Source organism: Pseudorca crassidens, chromosome 4 (assembly GCF_039906515.1).
Source record: "Pseudorca crassidens isolate mPseCra1 chromosome 4, mPseCra1.hap1, whole genome shotgun sequence".
Taxonomy (NCBI): Eukaryota; Metazoa; Chordata; class Mammalia; order Artiodactyla; family Delphinidae; genus Pseudorca; species Pseudorca crassidens.
The window spans coordinates 131,466,451-131,488,000 of record NC_090299.1 but is presented as its reverse complement, the minus strand read 5'-3'; the positions used below and the strand labels follow the sequence as shown (position 1 = coordinate 131,488,000).

Sequence of the window (21,550 nt, the reverse complement as noted above, 5' to 3'; positions counted from 1 at the left end):
GAGTTTTTAAAACAAACGAATTGATGGTTTATGCACCTCTGCCTTGCCTGACAAATTCTTGTCAGCCAAATTGCAAATGGGCTGGGCAGATGGCAGTCATGTCAATATCCCCAGAATGCATAGAAAGTGTGAGAACTTCCATATTTTTAGCCATGGTTCCTTTGATTGGCATATTCAGCAGATGCTGACTGAGCACCTCCTTGGGACTAGGAGAAGAAAGATGAAAGGTGAAAAGACATGGCTCCAGCCCTCAAGAGGCTCACTTGTAGGGATGTCAAACACGGTAACTGGGAACGAGGGGGAAATGGAGAGCTTGGAGGGGGCCGCTTAGGGATGGTGCCCTGAGATCTGAGCTAAATCCAGGGGGTGGATTATGTGCCAAGGGGCAGCCTGTATCAGGGCCAGAGGCAGGACAGAAGCAGAGTGTTAGGGGACCTGCAAGCATTTCCGATGTGGTTGGAAGGCAGAGAGGCAAGAAGTGAGGCTGGAGAGATAAGGAGAGGCTGGAAGAGCCCTGTGTGCCCTGCCAGAGAGTTTGGCAGGGCAAACTCTGCAGGTGGTAGGCAGTCACCAAACATAGGGAATGGGTAGATGGCAATGCAAATACTCCATTGGATATTGGATACTTAGTTTGGCAGTCTGATCTAAATGTATTTCCATTGGGATCCATGGACTCTCCGTGCTGTTCTCTTTTGATGTTAGTACAGTAGCCAAAGTTAATCTTGAAACCCTGAGATGGAACACCTGTATCAGAGTATGGTGCTTTTAAAGCTGCTTCAAAATGCAGACCTGCTGGTGAAATCTTTTTACTGCATCATTGATTCAACTTCAGGTTGAAGTGACTATTGCATTGTAGGAAATGACAACAAAATAAATGTTTGCATAGTTCTTCTCAAGCACACCTGCTCATTTGCCAGTAGATAAAACGTTTTTTCACATGCATTTTGTTTAAAATTGCTTGGAGTGTTTTTGAGGGTTTCTAGAAAACGTGTCCTTTTTGTCTGTTGCTGCTCTGTAGGATTGGTGAGGCGATGTACAGCTTTCTCTGGGGCTACCAAGGCAGCAAGGATAAAAATAGGGCAAACTTTAAGAATCCCAGATATTTTCAGATAACAAAGACTGATTTATGTGGACCCATTTTGTGCTCAGACAAAACATAGAGAAGCTTTTGTGCTGTGATTAGCAAGGGTGCTGATGTCAGTTCTCTTGTCGAGCATCAAGCTTTATTCTGTGGCTAAATTGTGCTTTGTACCCTAATCCAGAGAACCTTTGTATCTGCCTTATTAAAGTGTGTAGTTTATGTAATTGCTTTTGTTTTCCAGTTTAATCTGTGCCAGATTCAATGAGAGTGACTCATTTTGTGACTGAGACAAACATTCACATTTGGACCACATTAAAAATAAATAAATAAGTGGCAGGTGCTGCTTGGCTAAATTCTGTGTTTTCATGCTGTAATTTCCTGCTGCAAGGGTTCATCTCTTAGATAATGTCTTCTCGGCCTCTGTAATCGTTAGCCCAATCTGTCTAGTGCGCCGCAGTTCACTGCTGTTCATTTCTTGGCTAGGTGTTTTAGTTTCCAAGGGCCTATTACATTTTCACAGTATCATTTCAAGAGGGAAGCAAAGAAATGTTTGGGGCAGCCACAGTCAACTGGATGACAAAGAGTGACACATGAGCTGTAGCAAAGGGACATATTTCATTCTATTCTCTTTTTTGTCATTTTCCCAAGGTGTGTTGTGTGTGTGTGTTGGTAAAGCTCAGTTATGTTTATTTTATGATGTAAATGTTCAGTATTTTTCTCAAGTGGAAGAGGTTTTGAAAGCACACGCCTTTCTATTCAGGGTGGCCAATATATCTAATCTAATAGTCTCAAAAATTTTACAACTTCATAGTCTTAGGGGAATTCCATTTATTGTACAGATATTTCTAGGTTTCAGCCCTTGCTCTGCATTGAGTATGTAACGGCAAATCAAGCAGACATGGTCACTGTCTTCTCGGACTTTATGGTCTGCTTGGGGAGTTAGATACTAAATAAATAAATACAAAGAAAAACTGGATTGCAAATTACAAAAATCACTACATAGGTATGTGATGGGGTCCCTAACATTATGCCCTGCTCTACAACCGGTGGTGGTTGAGTTGAGGTTGGTCAGGGAAGGGAAGGCCTAAAGGTCAAAGTCTGCCTGGCAAAGAGAGGAAAGAACATCCCGGACTTAGGAAACAGCATGTGCAAAGTCCCTGAGGCAGGAGACAGTTTGGCATCCTATAAACCAGCGGTCCCCAACCTTTTCGGCACCAGGGACCGGTTTCGTGAAAGACAGTTTTTCCACGGAGTGGGTGGGGTGGAGGGGAGATAGGGTTTGTTCTGGTGGTGATGTGAGAGATGGGGAGCAGCAGATGAAGCTTCACTCGCTGCCCGCCGCTCACCTCCTGCTATGCGGCCTGATTCCTAACAGGCCATGGGCCAATACCGGTCCGTGGACCAGGGGTTGGGGACCCCTGCTATAAACCATATGATTAGAAGGGAGAAGTGACAATTGGTGAAAACTTAAGAGGAAAAAAAAAAGACCGTATTTAAATGGTTAGAGATGAACTATATACATGCACAGCAGTATGGCACTATTTAGTATAGGGACAGATAACCCTCCGAACAGTCCTGCAGCCCGAGAGCTTCTCTGAAGTGCAGTATAGAAATTGATGCCTGTAATACTTAGTCTGAGTCATTGGGGAATGGATGAATTATGTTCAATGAATTATGTAGTAAGGCATTTTAGAAGGATTTCCATGAAAGACATTAAAGTTTTAAAAAGTCATTTATGTATTTAAAGACAGAACCTTCACTATCTGGAGAAATCACTTTTACAGAAAGATGTGATTCCTTGATGGCCCTGGATAAGTGACATAATACTCTGTTTTCCTTTCTCTTTACTTCTCTGTTCCTTTTTTAAGCTTACTGTTTGATAGGGAGGTATCTGTGAAGGCGTCCTTTTACTAAGAGATGATATTTATTTATTTTGAAATAAGTAGATGTCATATATTAACTAAATGGATTTTTTTTTTTTTTTTTTTTTTTTTTGCGGTATGTGGGCCTCTCACTGTTGTGGCCTCTGCCGCTGCGGAGCACAGGCTCCGGACGCGCAGGCTCATTGGCCATGGCTTATGGGCCCAGCCGCTCCGCGGCATGTGGGATCTTCCCAGACCGGGACACGAACCCATGTCCCCTGCATCGGCAGGTGGACCCTCAACCACTGCGCCACCAGGGAAGCCCATTAATCATTTTTTAAGTGTACAGTTCAGTAGCATTAAGTACTTTCACATTGTTGTGCAACCATCATGGTCATTTATCTCCAGAACTTTTTCATCTTCTCAAACTGAAACTCTACCCATTAAACACTAACTCCCCATCCCCCTTCCCCCTAACGCCAGACAACAACCATTTTGCTTTCTCTCTCTGTGAATTTGATTACCGTAGGTACCTCATATAAATAGAATCCTACAATTTTTGTCCCTTTGGCTTATTTCATTTACCATAACATCTCAGGTTTATACAGATTGTAGCATGTGTCAGAATTTTCTTTTAAGGCTGAATAATATTTCATTGTATGTATTTCATTTATCTCTTCATTCATCAATGGACAGTTGGGTTGCTTCCACCTTTTGACCATTGTGAATAATGCTGCAATGAACATGGGTGTACAGATATGTCTCTGAGAGACCCTGCTTTTCATACTTTTGAGTTAGATACCCACACTGGAATTTTTTGAAGGACCGCCATCCCATTTTCCACAGTAGTTACACCATTTTACATTCGTACCAGCAATGCACAAAGGTTCCAGTTTCTTCATATCCTGGCTCACACTTGTTATTTTCTGCCTTTTTGATAATAGCCTTTCTAATGTGTATGAAGTGGTATCTCATGGTGTATTTCTCCACTGATAGTCATGTTGAACATCTTTTCTTGTGCTTATTGGTCATTTGTATATCTTTCTTGGGGAGTCAAATTCTTCAAGTCCTTTGCCCATTTTTTAATTGGGTTGTATATTTTCATTGTCACTGAGTCGTAGGAGTTCTATATGTATTCTAGACATTAATTTCTTATCAGATATATGATTTGCAAATATTTCCTCCCATTCTGTGAGGTGCCTTTTCACTCTTTGATCATGTTCTTCAAAAATATAAAAGTTTAAAATTTTGATGCAGTCCAGTTTCCCTGGCGTTTGTTTTGTTTCCTGTGCTCTTACTGTCATAATCAAGAAATCATTACCAAACCTAATATCATCAAGGTTTTCCGTATTTGTTTTTCTAAGAATTTTCTAGTTTTAGCTGTTACATGTAGGTCTTTGATCCATTTTGAGTTAATTTTTATTTGATACGGTGAGAGTCTAACTTTATTCTTTTGCACTTGGATATCCAGTTTTCCCAGCACCATTTGCTTTTTATATTTAGTAAAAACGAAATCTTCCTTGGTTTGTTGACTTGATATTACCTGTCAGTGTAATAGCTTCTAATATCAATTGGTGTCTTCTAATGTTTTATCAGAAGCTCTAATAGAAAACAAATGTGTATACACATATTATTAAGTTAATTGAGGAAGCATCAGTAAACTTTGCTGGAGTGGTAGATTATTCTGTGGAAACAAAACATTGTCTATGACTTTCTCTAGTCAGTGCATTTATAAAATTGGTTTGACGAATGTGCATCTTGAAAAATTTCTCTCGAGTTAACACTGGATGGATATTTTTGTTTTGTTCCTAGGCATGGAAGAGGAGATGGTTTGTGTTACGCAGTGGCCGTTTAACTGGAGATCCAGATGTCTTGGAATATTACAAAAATGATCATGCCAAGAAGCCTATCCGTATTATTGATTTAAATTTATGTCAGCAAGTTGATGCTGGATTGACATTTAACAAAAAAGAGTTTGAAAACAGCTACATTTTTGATATCAACACCATTGACCGGATTTTCTACTTGGTAGCAGACAGTGAAGAGGAGATGAATAAGTGGGTTCGTTGTATTTGTGACATCTGTGGGTTTAATCCTACAGAAGAAGGTAAGTTCAAGATGTTGTGACTCAACCTGAGTTCTCCTTTATTACTACATTTTAAAACCTGTTATAAAATTCTTTGTTATTTCAGTTACACAATATAATATTTTTTTATAATAGTAACAACATTTAGAAAAAGCAAACCTTTTAATCAGTTTAAGGAGAAATTTTTATAGATTTTAGAAAGAGAGACTACCATTGTGGGGCAGTGTCTAAATAATGTCCTGAAGAAGATGACAAGAAGGCATACTTATTTAAGAGCATTTCTTGAGTTCCAAGGTAAGTATTAAGTTGAACCTTCACACTGCTGATACTTGATATTTCAACCTGTTAAAATAACATTTTCATGCAGCTCAACTTAATTCTTCAGGAGTTTTTTTTAATTGAAGTATAGTTGCTGTACAGTATTATATGTTACAGGTGTATAATATAGTGATTCACAATTTTTAAAGGGTGTGCTCCATTTATAGTTATTATAAAATATTGGCAATATTCCTTGTGTTGTACAGTATATCCTTATAGCTTGTTTTATACATGATAATTTGTACCCCTTAATCCCCTACCTCTCTCTTGCCCCTCCTCCTTCCCTCTCCCCACTGGTAACCACTAATTTCATCTCTGTATCTGTGAGTCTGCTTCTTTTTTGTTATACTCGCTAGTTTGTTATATTTTTTAGATTCCACATATAAGTGATATCATACAGTATTTGTCTTTCTTTGTCTGACTTATTTCACTTAGCATAACACCCTCCAGGTCTATCTATGTTGTTGCAAATGGCAACATTACTTCTTTTTGATGGCTGAGTAGTATTCCAGTGTGTGTGTGTGTGTGTGTGCGCGCGCGCGCACGCGTGTGCGCACACGTGCGCACACACACCACATCTTCTTTATCCATTCATCTAATGATGGATACAGGAGTTATGTTTTAAACTATATTGGATTATGGAGTTATGAAATAGCCAAGGTGACTGTCAGTACCTATGAAAAGCAAATGAGAATCAGTCACAAAACATGATGAAAAAGTAACAAACATACGAATTTACTTAACACAAATGTCCTAAAAAAAGCATGGAGGAAGAGGGGTCTCAAGTTTTGAAAAAGAGGTAGTGAAGAAAAGCTTCTTGGAGAAAGACCAATTGTGAACTGTAGGCTTTTGAAGGAAGTAGTGTTATATCTACATAAATGAAAGGAGGAATGCAGAACCTGCAGGCTTAGGGGCTAGGGAAGGGCCCAGAGGTGGAGTAGACTCCTCCTTGGCTGGAGCAGAGGGCTATGAATGATAAAGGCAAGGAGAGACTTGCTTGAGGATCTGAGATTTGAGTGCCTTTCCTGGGAGGAGCTGAGTGATTAAAGGCCTCAAAAAGAATTTTTTTTTAAAATAAATTTTTATTTTCGGCTGCATTGGGTCTTCATTGCTGCATGCGAGCTTTACCTAGTTGCGGCGAGCGGGGGCTACTCTTCGTTGCAGTGCACGGGCTTCTCATTGCGGTGGCTTCTCGTTGTGGAACGTGGGCTCTAGGTGCACGGGCTTCAGTAGTTGTGGCACACGGGCTCAGTAGTTATGGTTCGCGGGTTCTAGGGTGCATGCTCAGTAGTTGTGGCGCACGGGCTTAGTTGCTCCGCAGCTTGTGGGATCGTCCCAGACCAGGGCTCGAACCTGTGTCCCCTGCATTGGCAAGCAGATTCTTAACCACTGCGCCACCAGAAAAGTCCCTCAAGAAGAATTTTACAAGTGGAATTCCTCTTTGGGTGCTTTTATATAGCTGTCATGACCTCTTATATTTCCTGTCTACTTCTGTACTTCTCTTCCTTTTTAAACAAACACTAAGAACCCACGGAGGGGACTCCAATACTAATTTAGGTTTGCAGAGCCAAGAATCAGAAATAAAGGTGACCTTATTAAATAGGGTCTTTGACCCTGTTGTTTTCATGGTTATACTCACATTGACAAGCATGCATTTCCAAATATCTATATTTAGGAGTGCTGGAGATTCAGTGAGGGGTGGAAAAATTGTGTTAACAATCAACTTCAAGAGTTAGATTGAAGTGAAACAGTCATCATCTCTAATTAGCTCAGGTCAGCATGCTGTTTCCTCTTTGGCCAGGCAGCCCCCAGGAGAAGGAGGCTTCCAGGGCTGGGATTGGCCCAGTGGGCTGGGGGAAACCCCTTGCTGAGGAAATCTAGAATGCTCGAGGGAAAACAGCGCTGAGAAAGGGAAGGAGGCGTCTGATTTAGACCCGAGGCTAATGACCTAGAGCTCTTCAGCAGAGTTCTACTGATTAAAAAGCCTCAAGCAATTGTTGCACATGTGGAATTAAAGCTTCAGTTGTTTTTGTGAAGTTACTAAATATGTTCACATTTTAAGCGGGCCTGCTGGTATTACTTGTAACTCCAGTTAAACTCCTTTCCCTTCTTGGTGGCATACATGATCTATATTTGAGCGCAGCAGAGGATTTTTCAGTTGAAGTCACAAATGAGATCGCTCTCTTTTTAATGGTTAACAGCCCCTCAGTAATGATAATGATTAGATTTAGACCTCATATTCATTTCCTTGTATGATGGATTTTCAGCTAAAATAATTGAAGTGGTTGTATAATCTTTGTGTTGATGTTGTTCTTTTGCCCACTACCTTTTCAATTTAGAATTTGGGGGGATATAAATGCAGATTTCTGTCTCCATTGGTTGCCTGTACAGATTCAGCAGATCTGAAAGACTACAGTAGGTGTTCTTCTGTCTCTTTTTGTTTTCTTTATAACTGTCCGACTTAGCAAAGGATATAAGATGCCCTCTTAGTGCGTTCTCCGGTTAAGGAATGTGTGTAATTTTTGGAAGCACTTTTGGGGGTGGTTAGAGTTGAGAACCCCCAAAATAAGAATTTGTCATGCGCAAGTGTCCCAGATTAGCTTTGCAAGTTTTAAGGCAAGGAGTCTGGTCCATCTGTCCACCTTAGAATGATTCTTACCATCTGGGAGCCAGTCAGCTCTGGGAAGTAGATAGGTTTTGTCTGCTTTAGAACATTAATTCAGTTATCTACCCAATTATTTGAGTTTGCCAGTACTCCACTAGGCTCTGGGCATTCATTCAACCGATACATATTAGGTGGCCAGTTAGGCAGACAGATGAGAGGTATTATAGACAGGAAACTGAGCATCTAGTGAGAGAAGAGTCATACCCAAAATAATTCAGTACAGTTGATAAGTGCAAGTTAGATGTATATGTATGTACATATATGTGTTCACATTTTTTAATATAAATCATATTTTAACATATATTTAAGTGTTAATATATAACATTAAGATATAATTTTATATATTAAAGTATGATGCTGTGGAAGTGTATAAATACAGTTTTTGCCCTCATAGAGCTTAAGTCAGTCTAGTAGGAGAGACAGGCAAATAATCTAGGAATTATAATACCAGTTGTTAGGTGCTCTGCTAAAAGAAAAAGAAAAGCATAGATAGCAGCTGATTGCATCTCAGGAGGATCAGGAAAAGCCTAGGTAGTTTTAAATGGCTCTGTGACTATAACTGATAATGTACTGAGAACTTTATTTTTGTCCTTAGTGGAACATCTTCATTGGCATTAGTAGTCAGAATCAGTTACAGTGCCTGTTTTCACTTCATAAACTTACTAGTATAGGGAGGGGGAAAGTTTCAAAACTTGAAAGCCACCTTTCAGTGGCAAAACTCCCAAATTCTTATAAAACAGATTAGAAGTATATTTGCCTTGAGTGAAGCTCTCAATTTGTGAACTTGTAATCTTCGCAATATCCATAAAAGGGGAAGTTGTAAGAAAATTAATAATATGATTAATCAAATTTGGTGTATATAAGCTGAGTTGGTTACCAAGAGTAACTATGCTAATCACAGATCTTTTTTTTTTTTTGCGGTATGCGGGCCTCTCACTGTTGCGGCCTCTCCCGTTGCGGAGCACAGGCTCCGGACGCGCAGACTCAGCGGCCATGGCTCACGGGCGCAGCCGCTCTGTGGCATGTGGGATCCTCCTGGACCTGGGCACAAACCCGTGTCGCCTGCATCGGCAGGCGGACTCTCAACCACTGCGCCACCAGGGAAGCCCCACAGATCATTTTTATCTGTTCATTAAAATAAGTCCCTAAGGACTTCAGTTTGCCAATACTTTTAAATTTAGTTCCTGATCTATATCTAAATGCAATTGTACGTATTTTTTCAATTCTATAATTTAGATGTTTTTACAAGTTCATCCTGGCCATCTCCCAAATAACCACAGTCAGAAATGTCTTACTAGATTGTGTTGGAGACTTGAGTTTCTTGGAATAAATCGGTGAAAGATGAGCAATCCTCCATTGTGTAGTATCAAGGAGCCACACAAATAGTTTTATTTTGCTCTATAATTTTGGGTTTTGAGGCATAGTAGCAAAACTGCAAAAAGCCTTTAAAAGCCAGCCATTGTATTTCCCTACTCATTTGTAGTAGCTGACTTTGCTAGATGCCGCCTTCAAAATTCCACATATTTAAAGTTTTGTATCAAATTCTAAACTGCAGAGAACTGCTGTTATCCTTCGTGATCACATTCATACAGTTTAATATGACAAGGGGAGTATCAAAATGTCTTTGTTCTTCCATTAACTTTACTACCTGCTTTATATTCTCCTCCACTCACTGTATAATAGGGGCTTTTGTCTTTACCTAGATCTGTCCCCTGAGCCCTGTGTTCTTCCCTTTTCAGACAGCCGAATACGCTCCCACTCTTGGTGTAAAATTAATAACACAAAATGATTTTTCACTAAAACTAGTTTCAGGGTAGACGTGGGAAGAAATAGACTATGCTTGGTATTACAGCCTGAGAACATAACTATCCCCAATCCCTAGGAGAACAACTAATTTTCTCCTGAAAACAAAAGGAAAGGGGAAAATTCTGACCTGTGTTTTGATTCCAGGAACCTCTCAAAATATCATTACCATGTTATTTCCGCTGCCCCAGGTGACCATTGCTATTATTGAATACTCCAAATGCTGGCAGGCTGAATCTGTTTTTCAGTTCTAGCTCATTGCCCTGTGTGTGGTTCCTATGAATGCTTTTATTTAGTAAACTTGAGACCAAGAAACTAATTTCTTTTGTTTTTCTTGGAAATGTGCAGATTTATTTTTGTTTCTACCCCGAGGTGGAAGCTGGACAATCTGCTAAACAAGTGCCAGGAAACTCAGCCTTAGGGCTGAATGCAACTGACTTGGTACAGAGGCTCCTGGTCTCATTTCAGGGGCAAGTTTAGAAAGTTGCCTCTTAATCAGTTGAGTTGCTTTTCTCAAAATGCCCAGATAATACTGGCTTAAAAAAAAAAACAGTGTGATTCTCTGATATTCTTCCTTTTAGAAAAGTAGGGAAGCTAATGTGAGAATATACACACGCTGCCATTCCTGCAAAGCAGTGCTTCTTAATTAGGGAACTTAAATTTCTTTTTATTTACTCTTTCATACAGGTATAACTTATCACTGTGCAAGGCACAGATCTTAAGTTTACAGTTCAATATAGTTTTATATATCCATTCTGTATCTATACATAGAAATAGAAATCTGTGAAACCCCCACTCAAATCAAGAAATAGAACAGTTCCAGTCCCCTAGAAGGTTTTCTCACGTTTCTTCCTAGTAAAAACCCAGAAAAAAAGTTCAGATGTAACCATTATTTTGCTTCTATCACCATAGATTAGTTTTCCCTGTACTTGAACTTTACACAAATAAAACCATTGAGTCTGGCTTCTTTTTTCCAATAGTAAGCCTGTGAGATCCATCTATGTTGCATGTCGCACGAGTTCAGCATCCTATGTAGCATTCCACTGTGTGAATATATTGTAAATTATTGATCTATTCAAATATTGATAGACATTTGGCTTGTTTCCAGTTTTTAGTTAATACAAATAAAGCTGCTGTGAGCATTTTTACATCTGTCCTTTGATGGACATGAACACTTTGCTCTTTGGTATATACACCCATGAGTAGAATTGCTGCAATTCATCATAGGATATATATTTTTAGTTTTAGTAGATTTGTTAGTCGCTTTAGTTTTCCAGAGTTATTGTGCCAGTTGCTTTCCTACCAGCAGCATATAAAATTTCTAGTTACTCTACATTACTAGCATTTGGTGTTGTGGGTCATTAATTTTAGCCATTCTAGTGAGTGTGTATCTCATTGTGGTCTTACTTTGCATTTTCCTGAGGACCAGTCCAACCAGAGTCTGTTCTGTTTTGTCTTCTTTTGTTTTATCACACATTTTCAAGCTACTGCCCCTGAGATCTTGATTCATTGAGTCTCCTGAGTGAGGCCCAGGCACCTAGATTTCTCAAATACCCAACAAGTAATTCTGCCAAGATGCCATGGCACCTCTGGATAAAAATTAAATCATTTGTCAGCACTAAGGGTTTGTTTTAAAAGTCTCCAAGAATGTTTTCACATTCTATTAAGGAGATAGATGGTCATGACAGATAAGAAGATTGGACTCCGATGAAAGGTCTTCGATTTTTGATTAAATAATTTGAAGACATTTCAGGTTGCTTCAGTGAAAATTGTGACTACCGCCCTTTCTTGTTTGTATCCATTTGATAGATTTACCCTTATAAAATGTTCTTCCGTAAAGAAGAGTATGTTCAGAAGTGAGAAGACGGCCATTTTTTTTAATTCCTCTTTTTACTTTATTTTTTGGCCACACCGCACAGCATGTGAGATCTTATTAGTTCCCTGACCAGGAATCGAACTGGCACCTCCTGCATTGGAAGGCCAAGTCTTTTTTTTAACTTCTTTTTTTTTTTTTTTTTTTTTTGGCTGTGTTGGGTCTTTGTTGCTGCACGCTGGCTTTCTCTAGCTGTGGCAAGTGGGGGCTACTCTTCCTTGTGGTGTGCAGGCTTCTCCTTTGCAGAGCACGGGCATTAGGCGCGCAGGCTTTAGTAGTTGCAGCACGCAGGCTCAGTAGTTGAGGCACGTGGGCCCTAGAGTGCACGAGCTTCAGTAGTTGTGGCATGCAGGCTCAGTAGTTGTGGCACACAGGCTTAGTTGCTCCACGGCATGTGAGATCTTCCCAGACCAGGGATTGAACCCGTGTACCCTGCATTGGCAGGTGGATTCTTAACCACTGCGCCAGCAGGGAAGTCCCAAAGGGGGAGTTTTAGCCACTGGACCACTGGGGAAGTAGAAGATGGCCATTTTAGCATTAATAGTAATGCCTACTCTTTGTGAACTCTTATTTTCTAGGTTAATTAGATATAAATCACATAAATCTATTTGAAATGCTTCTCTTTACAGAAAAAACAAAATCTACAACAGACCTGGTAAATCAGGAATCAGTAGATATAGAGCAACCTTGACCTATTTACCTTTAATTGTGAACATAAAGGGAAAGCTTTTGCAATAGCAACAAACAAATGTTCTGTCAACAAATGTAGCCCATCTTGGGAGGAAAGGATCTCATCTGGTCTCCTGACAGGAAGTGAGCAATACCACAGTTTTATTACCACATGCTCAGGCAGGGTATGTCAGTAGTTACAAAATCAGAGGATCTTATCACATCAACTTTGAAATAGTCTACCTTACCCATAATAAAGAGTAAGATTGCTTCCCTGGGCTTAAGCACGTGTACCATTTGAGTTAAAAAATATTATTTTGAATATTTCACGGCATTGGCTGGGCACCCCAGCTTGTATGAGGGACACTAACTCCAGAGCGTTATGCTTCCAAATGGGATAAAACTGTGCATTGAGGTAGGGATCGTGTGAACCAATCTATTATTCGTGGCTCCCCTCACAGAACAATCTGTTCCTCTTCACTGAAAACCCGTTAAGCCTTTCCTTTGCAGTACTTATTAGCTTTCTAAGTAAAATTAAATTCAGAGTTTGCTGCAGTAGCTTATCAGGTCTTTAGTGGATGCCAATTACCGTCTTCATGCCTTCTGAATTAAGAGACAGGAAATAATTTTACACACAGAAGCACACCCTATGCTGATGTTTGGTTCTCAGAAACTTGATACCCCCGTTACTTAGAAAGAACAGTAAGTCAGAAACCCAAGTGAGGCAGAAAGCAATAAACATGGTCTGCTCAACTACTTGTAGGGTAGAATGGGGGCTAATCCCGTGTCTTTCTAAGGTTGAAGAGAAATTTCTTTCAGACCAGTTGGTTAACTTTGGCCAGAAGTTTTATGTTAAAGAATATTTAGATACCATGCCATGCTGGCATTAAAATACACAGAGTTGAGGATATAGTCAAATTACCATGAGTGAAATCATCCCAAACGCTCAAACGTTGAAGATGGTGCATTATCTGAGCCCAAGGTGGGAAAGCAGTGTCCCCTTACCTTTTAAAGTCCTTTGTGTGCCATGTTGTTTGGAACGGTTGGGCTTGCTGTTCACAGCTATTTGAAGGTCTTTTCTTCCATGAGCTTGCTAGTGAACATAATGGAGGTTTCTCTCTAGTTCTTGCCTCCGAGAAGTATACATAAGTCTTCCCATATTGTGAACAAGATTTTTTTGCTTAAAAAGGAACCTTTGAATCCCAGTCCTTTTGTCAGAAAATGGAGAGGCTCTTGCAGCTATAAAAGAGTAAAACACTTTCATCATTCACAGGTGGCAGAAATGGAAGGTTAAAAATGAGATAGTCCCATTGTGTTAATAAAACAAGGCCAAACAAAAGTGATTGCTTGGCTGGGTGACTTTTTTCCCCACTTAAGATGAATCACTCAGTTCGTTTAGTATGTAGCCATCCAGTTTAGAAAAAATATTTAAGGAAAAGTGTATCTATAAAAACAATGACTTGAAAAAAACAAAACAAAACAACTGCCTGGAAAAGTTATTTTAGGAGTTACAGTGGAAAACTAGAATTCATACTATTTTATACGGTAAAGTTTTTCCAGTGTTTAGTTTGATTTTGTTTGGTCAGAACTAAACATTGAACTGGATTATACAATTTTACCATATTATTGTGGTAGAAGAAAGAAGTATATAAAATATACTTGTGAATACACCCTGTAGGCTACATAGAATACAGCAACTACTTTCTGATTCCTCTGCTTTTTTTTTCTCCTCAATGTTGTATATATTTTTCTTAAGGTCTTTAAAGGGTAAGTATTTTTCATAGTTCTCTGAAGTTTAACACTCCACAAGGATTTACTCTGAGTCACTGATTAATCTAGGGCATTTCAAATCCCCTTAAATACATCTGTTTATATTTGTTTCAAAATCAAAACAGTAAAACATTTCATAGGGTATGTTATAAACACTATTTATAACCGGCATCAATTAGACATGATGAGGTACTTATGAGTTCCTGCGAAATTACGCCATTATCTTGTATAAATGTCGAAAAATTAATTTATTCTTTTCTCACCATCGTCTGTTCTGGCCTTTCATAAATAAGAAAGAATGAATTAATTTCTGTCATAAAGTGTTAGCTTTTCTTAGATGAGCTTGTGTGAAGACTTGACGTTGCGTGCAGCATAGCAAAGATAGAACATTAGAAATTAGCTCAAGTTCTCCTTAACCCAGGACGAAGTCTCCAACAGAAAGAAATCTTCATACTCGGTTAGCATCTAGCAGGGCTCACAGAGATTTCTGGAAGAGCAAATTCCAAACTGCATGTGCAGGTGAAGGGGTCTTGCAGATTGGGGATTGCTTTCACCTCTTCCAACCCGGTATAGAGAAAGTGCTAATAAGTGAGTTTCTGTTGGATGAATGGAGTGTTTTTGAGCATCTGCCCCAGGAGTTCTGATCCTTTTGGTTTGCTTTGGGGACCCACAATTAAAGATAAACTAATTAAAGATAGCCATACTCACGTGTTATCATTCAAGCTTTACCATTAGGATATGAGCTTCTCTGCCTAGGAAGAAGAGTTTTGAAATTAGCTACATAAACTTGGCTGTAGTGCATATGTGGATGTTAATGTTGAATACATAAAGACCTCATCAAAAGCACATGGACTTATTCTGTAGAATCTAGAGAAGAGAGAGCAGACCTTTCGCTCTTCTCTGGGGAATTGACAGACCAAATGACCTGCCTGTTATTCTATTCTGTAGAACATATTAAGTCTTCTTACCACTTTTTAGCATCGTTAGATACTGTTTTGTTGTGAAAAATCTCAGTTTCAACCCAGCCTTTTCTGTTCTAACATAAACAGACAATAAACAGATTTGTTTATTCGAATATGAGCATTTACCTTTTTTTCTGGATTTATAGCCCCGTATTCCTAATCAGACTAACAATTTTTCTTTTGGGCCCTCAAAATTTTCCTTGGTTGTGTCAGTGAGATTTTATTTCTAGGCTTTCAACTTGTTTTCAAATTACTTCATTCTACACAATTTAGCTATGTTCATATGTCTTCTCAGAATGGAGTTAAGTGCTTAATAAATGACTTCTTTACCTGCTGACCCCTTTTGCATTAAAATACTACAGAAGTCCGATAACGGCAAATGAGGCTATGAGCGGAGGGAAGAGGTGATGCCTTAAAGAAAAGCTCTTTCCTTAAATGTGAATCCTGGAGTTAGACATATTTCTCCCTAGTCGGTGGCTAAGAAATAGAAAGAAAAGAGTGAACAGCAAGACAAACATGGGGTAAAGAGCTGGCCCTGGTACACACAGCACCATGGGCCTGTAGATACCACATAATAAAATGGGTCTCCTTGGAAGGTTGGCTTGGCTTAGAAAGTGCGTTATTATCATGAAAAAAAAGTCTGCTGGTGCTTGTGCTAACATCTCCATTCCCAGTAACCTCAAAACCAAAGAGTGTTCAAGGCAACGTTAACCAAGGCTTTTTTTTTTTTTTTTTTTTTTGCGTACCCTGAGGCTTGTGGGATCTTAGTTCCCCCACCAGGTATCGGACCTGGGCCCTGGCAGTGAAAGCGCCAAGTCCTAACCAGTGGACCGCCAGGGAATTTCCACCCATGGCTTTTTTAGAGCCTCTGGAAGAAAGAACCCTACGCTTCAGATCTCTTTAACGAGAACCAGTAATTTTCTGTGTCAGCGTTGCCATTTAGGTAGCACGTATTTTAACTGACACTGTCCTGGTTTATCCTGTTTCCGTGTGTTTAAACGATTTATCTCCAAACTTCCGAGTAGCTGGTCACAAAGCACCGAGCTGATCTCCCTGTGCTATGCGGCTGCTTCCCACTAGCTATCTGTGGGATAGGGAGGGTGGGAGGGAGACGCAAGAGGGAGGCGATATGGGGATACATGTATACGTCTAGCTGATTCACTTTGTTATACAGCAGAAACTAACACACCATTGTAAAGCAATTATACTCCAATGAAGATGTTAAAAAAAATGGGATGGACAGTGACGGTCACACTTGGGTGTTGCAGATCCTGTGAAGCCACCTGGCAGCTCCTTACAAGCACCGGCTGATTTACCACTGGCGATAAATACAGCACCACCATCCACCCAGGTGGATGCCTCCTCTGCCGCTCCACCTCCTCCATATCAGCTCATTAGCCTTCCACCACACCTGGAAACCCTTGGCATCCAGGAGGATCCTCAAGACTACCTCTTGCTAATCAACTGTCAGAGCAAGAAGCCCGAACCCACCAGGTAAATCACCTGTGTCTCTGTGCGTGTACGTGCATACCCTTAGGCATCTTACCTTTAAACTTTTTAAAGCCTGATTTGAAGGCTTAAAAGTAACCATCTGTAGAAGCTCATCTTCTAGGCTTATAATTCAGGTTGATGTTCCTCCACGAACGATTTCCGATATTCAGGAGATTTTATTGGAGAAGCACATTGTCTATCATTTTTGGCAAAGAACGCTTGCGCCTTCACGGCTCCTTTGGAAATCTGTCTCCTGTGTCTTAGTCCTTGTTACAGGTTCACAGTGTTACTTGCTTAACAGATTTCACTGATTTATATATAAATGGTGATCTTGCTCCATTTCTTATGTGATTGTAAACCAGCCAAGGGTCATCTTTTGTTTCTGAAGAAGGAGAGGAATACCTACTGCTAGAAGATTTTGAAAGCAAAACGATCCCATTGCAGTGAGTGTGTTGTGGTTGCTTTGGATCTGTGTGAGAAATTAATCATACAGGTAAAATCCCACTATAGCAAATGCTATGGAATACACAAACCGGATGTTAGTGAAATTTGATGAAATCAAATATATTGCTAAAAACTTTGAAACTTTCAAATCTTCACACCTAGCAATGAAGCAGCGCTTACCACAGGCCTTGACTTTGCAGATTTTTAAGTAGAATGAAGTATATGGATTTCAGTACTTGACCAAAGACATCATAAAACTTTCCCGAATCCTTGGTTTCCCTGTCATCTTGATCTCTGCTCCCATACCCCTCTTTTCTTCTAAGCTATGAGATATTTTAATTTAATCATTCTTCTCATTTGATGTTGAATCATTGGAAGACTGGAGGTAACAGTGAGAACTGAGCCAGAACTTGATGATCGCAAGGGCTGTCATACCGTTAATAGCTATGTGACAACTAGTGATATTGGGTATATTTATTATCTTAATCTGCAATATTAAGGAGGGAGGTGAATTGCATTGAAATATAAAAGATTTTTTTTAAACAGGGATATTAGATTCAAGCATTATTTTTATGGAAAAAAAAGGATTTTTTCATGTCAAAAGTGACTGTTACTGGGCTAAAGGATCATACAAAACCCTTGTTCAAAAATTTTTATATAGGGGCTTCCCTGGTGGCACAATGGTTGAGAGTCCGCCTGCCGATGCAGGGGACTCGGGTTCGTGCCCCGGTCCGGGAAGATCCCACGTGCCACGGAGCGGCTGGGCCCGTGAGCCACAGCCGCTGAGCCTGCGCGTCCGGAGCCTGTGCTCCGCCACGGGAGAAGCCACAACAGTGAGAGGCCTGCGTACCGAAAAAAAAAAAATTTTTTTTTATATAGAATTTGTTAAGATCCACAAATTAGTTTCTGTGAACCATTCCCTGAGATAGTGGAAATAGCTCACAAATCTTCCAAAGATGAGTTTCTATATATTTGTTGTAATGGGATTTTACCTGTAAAAGTTAAAAAAAAAAAAAGGAGGAAAAATTATAAATCAACACTGGTTAATATCAAATTCTAACTTGATTTTTGCTTGTTTGCTGTGAGAATTTAAAATTATACACTCGCAACGTTGTTGCATATGCTACTAATAACTAAGATTTTATTTTAGGGAGCTCCACAATTAGTTTTCCATCTCAGCTTTTCAAAAGCCAACAGCTAAGTGACAGTTTTCAGTACACTTTCTTTTTATATAGTGTCTTTCATTGATCTCATTGGTATCATAACTTTCCTATTGTCGTAGAAATTATGCTCAAAATCATTACTCAGATATATTTTGTATCTGTATTTTGCAAAAGTGACAGTTAAATAGCAAATATTTGTGAAGTACTCGCTGAGGGCCCACTGTTTCGCTAGGTGCTATGAAGGTACAAACTAAGTACATAAGATAAAGCCCCCTTAGATTCAGTCACCTTCAGAGTTTAAAAGTAAAGCTTGTGAAAGAATCAAAACATGCAAGCATGAAGTGCTTATAGATGAAGGTAAGATGTGAGCATTGCCTTGCAAACTCCCATTCATCCTGCAACACTCAGCTCAGACATCTGCTCCTCTAAGGAGGCATTCCACTAAACTCCCAGGCTGGATTAAATGCCTCTCAGGGTTTTCAGAGAATCCTGGTTGTACCTCCATGTCTCTGTTTTATTGGGTTGGCCAAAAAGTGCCTTCAGTTTTTTAAGTAAAAATAAAAGACACATCTTTCATTTTCACCAAGAGCTTTATTGAACAACATATTCACCCTTTTGTTCCACTGTCTTCTGCCATTTTTCAGGCAACTTCATAATTCCATCTTCCCAAAACTTTTTATCTTTTTGAGCAAAGAACTGTTCCAGGTGCCTTTTACAGTCTTCCAGGGAATTGAAATTTTTTCCATTAAGAGAATTTTGTAAACACCGAAATAAATGGAAATCCAAAGGTTCAATGTCTGGTGAACACGGCGGATGAGTCAGAACTTCCCAGCCAAGCTGTAACAGTTTTTGTCTGGTCATCAAAGAAACATGTGGTCTTGCGTTATCCTGATGGAAGATTATACGTTTTCTGTTGACTGATTCTGGACGCTTTTCATCAAGTGCTGCTTTCAGTTGGTCTAATTGGGAGTAGTACTTGTTGGAATTAATCGTGTGGTTTTCCGGAAGGAGCTCATAACAGAGGACTTCCTTCCAATCCCACCATATACACAACATCACCTTCTTTGCATGAATACTGGCCTTTGGTGTGCTTGGTGGTGGTTCATTTCGCTTGCCCCACGCTCTCTACCGTTTCACATTATTGTACAGTATCCACTTTCCATCACCCGTCACAATTTGTTTTAAAAACGGAACGTATTCATTACGTTTAAGTAGAGAATCGCATGTGGAAATAGGTCAAGAAGGTTTTCTACATTTAATTTATGTGGAATCCAGACCTCAAAGCGATTAAAACATAACCAAGCTGGTGCAAATGATTTTCAACGCTTGATTTGGATATTTTGAGTACGTCAGCTATCTCCCACGTGGTATAACGTTGATTGTTCTCAGGTAATGTCTCGATTTGATCGCTCTCAACTTCAGCTGGTCTACCTGACTGTGGAGCATAGCCCAGTGAGAAATCTCCAGCACAAAACTTCGCAAACCACTTTCGACACATTCGATCAGTCACAGCACCTTCCGCATACACTACACAAATCTTTCTTTGTGTTTCAGTTGCATTTTTACCTTTCTTGAAGTATTAAAGCATAATATGCTGAAAATGTTGCTTTTTCCTTCCATTTTCAATATTAAAATGGCTACAGAAAAGTTCACCAATTTTGATAAGTCTTTTTTTTTAAATGCACGCTGATATGACAGCTGTCACATACAATCTAACAAAACTGTTTCAAACGAAGTTAAAGACAACTAAGTGCTACTAGAACCATCTTACGGAAAAAACGGAACGAACCTTTTGGCCAGCCCAGTATCACAGAATTGGAAATAGCTTGATAATTTTATGTATTCTCCACTACACTCTAAGCTAGTCAAAGACAGGGAACTTCGTACTCATTGTACTTCTAGCTTCTTCTTAACTTCACGTTTGAATTAAATCAAGTACAAATTTTAGAATATGTGTTAGAAATTCCTAGAAAGGTCAGTGCAAGTGTTTTTGAGAGGGAGGGTGAGATGCCTCATAGGAGGAGTAGCCTCAGTGCCCAGGGGAGTTGTTTGCAGGCTTTTTTGTAGTTCCTACAGCCTGTAGGAACCCTTAAAGGGACTTTCTCTGAATAGGTGAGTGACCTGAAAACCACGTTTTGGAAATATTGATCTTCTAGCAGTCCTGGTCCTATGGATGGTATGATAGATTGGAAGAGGGAGAAACTAGAGGAAAGAAGTTTGCTGAGGGAGGGGTCCGTGGTGTAGATCTCAGCAGAGATACGGACCTGAACTTGGGGTGGTAACAGTGGGAACAGAGTCGGGGAATGGGCGATTGGCTAGAAAGAAGCACTTTTTGCCCAAGTGATGGTGGTGATCAAAGAGAATGAATCAAAGTTGATTCGATTTTGAGTTTAGAGAATCTGGGATAAAGACATTTCATGGCAAGTCAGAAAGGACCACCAATGTGAGAAGTAAGTTGAGTTTAGTTTGGTATACATGAGCAAGGGAACACTGGGATAACCAAGTAGCAATACGTTTGAACCGTTTGTAAATACAGGACTCGGAGTTTGCTGAGAAGATACAGTTGTCAGCATTCAGTAGAAGGGGAAGTTAACGGGAAAGGAGGAGTTTTTAATGGTGTGTGCTGTAAAGACTTAGAGGACTGATTTCTGTTGGCCATTTCCAGGTTGGAGAGACAGGAAGAAAGAGGCAGTCAGTGAAACAAGGGCATAATCAGTGAGGAAGAAGGAAAGTCAGGATATTGCAATAAAGGTCCTCGGATACTCGCGGGGGAGAGTTTCAGTGAATAAATGCAATACACAGCGCCAGATGTTACCAAGAAATCAGAGAGATGTGCCCTTAAAAAAAAAACTATCACAAGTTATTTGTTTTAAATATTGAGTTTAAATTCCTACAGGACTTTGGACAACACACATAGGTAGTTAAGGTATCTTGTTTAGCCTTAAGGGAGGACCAGCGTTCGGGTATTGGTAGCTTCATTTTGACTTATTCCCAAATTTCGTGATACCACAATATACAGAGATCAAAAATGTACCCAAAGCATAAAATACACTCTAATGAGATTTCTCAAGGTGAATTATTGTTTGGAGTTGGCTAACTCCTTGCTTTGTATTTTGATTCTTTTCATAGTATTGGCTAAATATTTGTTAAAGAAAATAAATAGAAAAGAAGATACACAAAACCTATCAAGTTGCCACCTCCTTGTAGATCACATTGAATTTATTCAATACCAGGTAATCATTAGATTTTTCATTTATCAGAACAACAGAGTTGCCACAGGTGGGCTAAAGAGCAGTGGATCACCTTGATAAACTGTTGGCACGAGGTTTTTGCATGCTTTTCAGAGGAAGTGCTTTTCCTGGT

General features: G+C 39.6%; 1 protein-coding gene across 7 annotated transcripts in view; it reads left to right on the top strand.

Annotated features, from left to right (window-relative positions):
• Positions 1–21,550, top strand: part of GAB1 (GRB2 associated binding protein 1) — a 132,580-nt gene that overhangs the window by 86,654 nt on the left and 24,376 nt on the right. For 5 of the 7 annotated variants that reach the window (XM_067736777.1, XM_067736779.1, XM_067736782.1 and 2 more), the window contains 3 exons: positions 4,756–5,050; positions 16,358–16,583; positions 16,943–17,023. In XM_067736777.1, the coding sequence (XP_067592878.1) occupies positions 4,756–5,050; positions 16,358–16,583; positions 16,943–17,023 (602 nt within the window). The remainder of the gene's footprint in view (positions 1–4,755; positions 5,051–16,357; positions 16,584–16,942; positions 17,024–21,550) is intronic. The other 2 variants (XM_067736778.1, XM_067736780.1) reach the window with 1 other exon arrangement.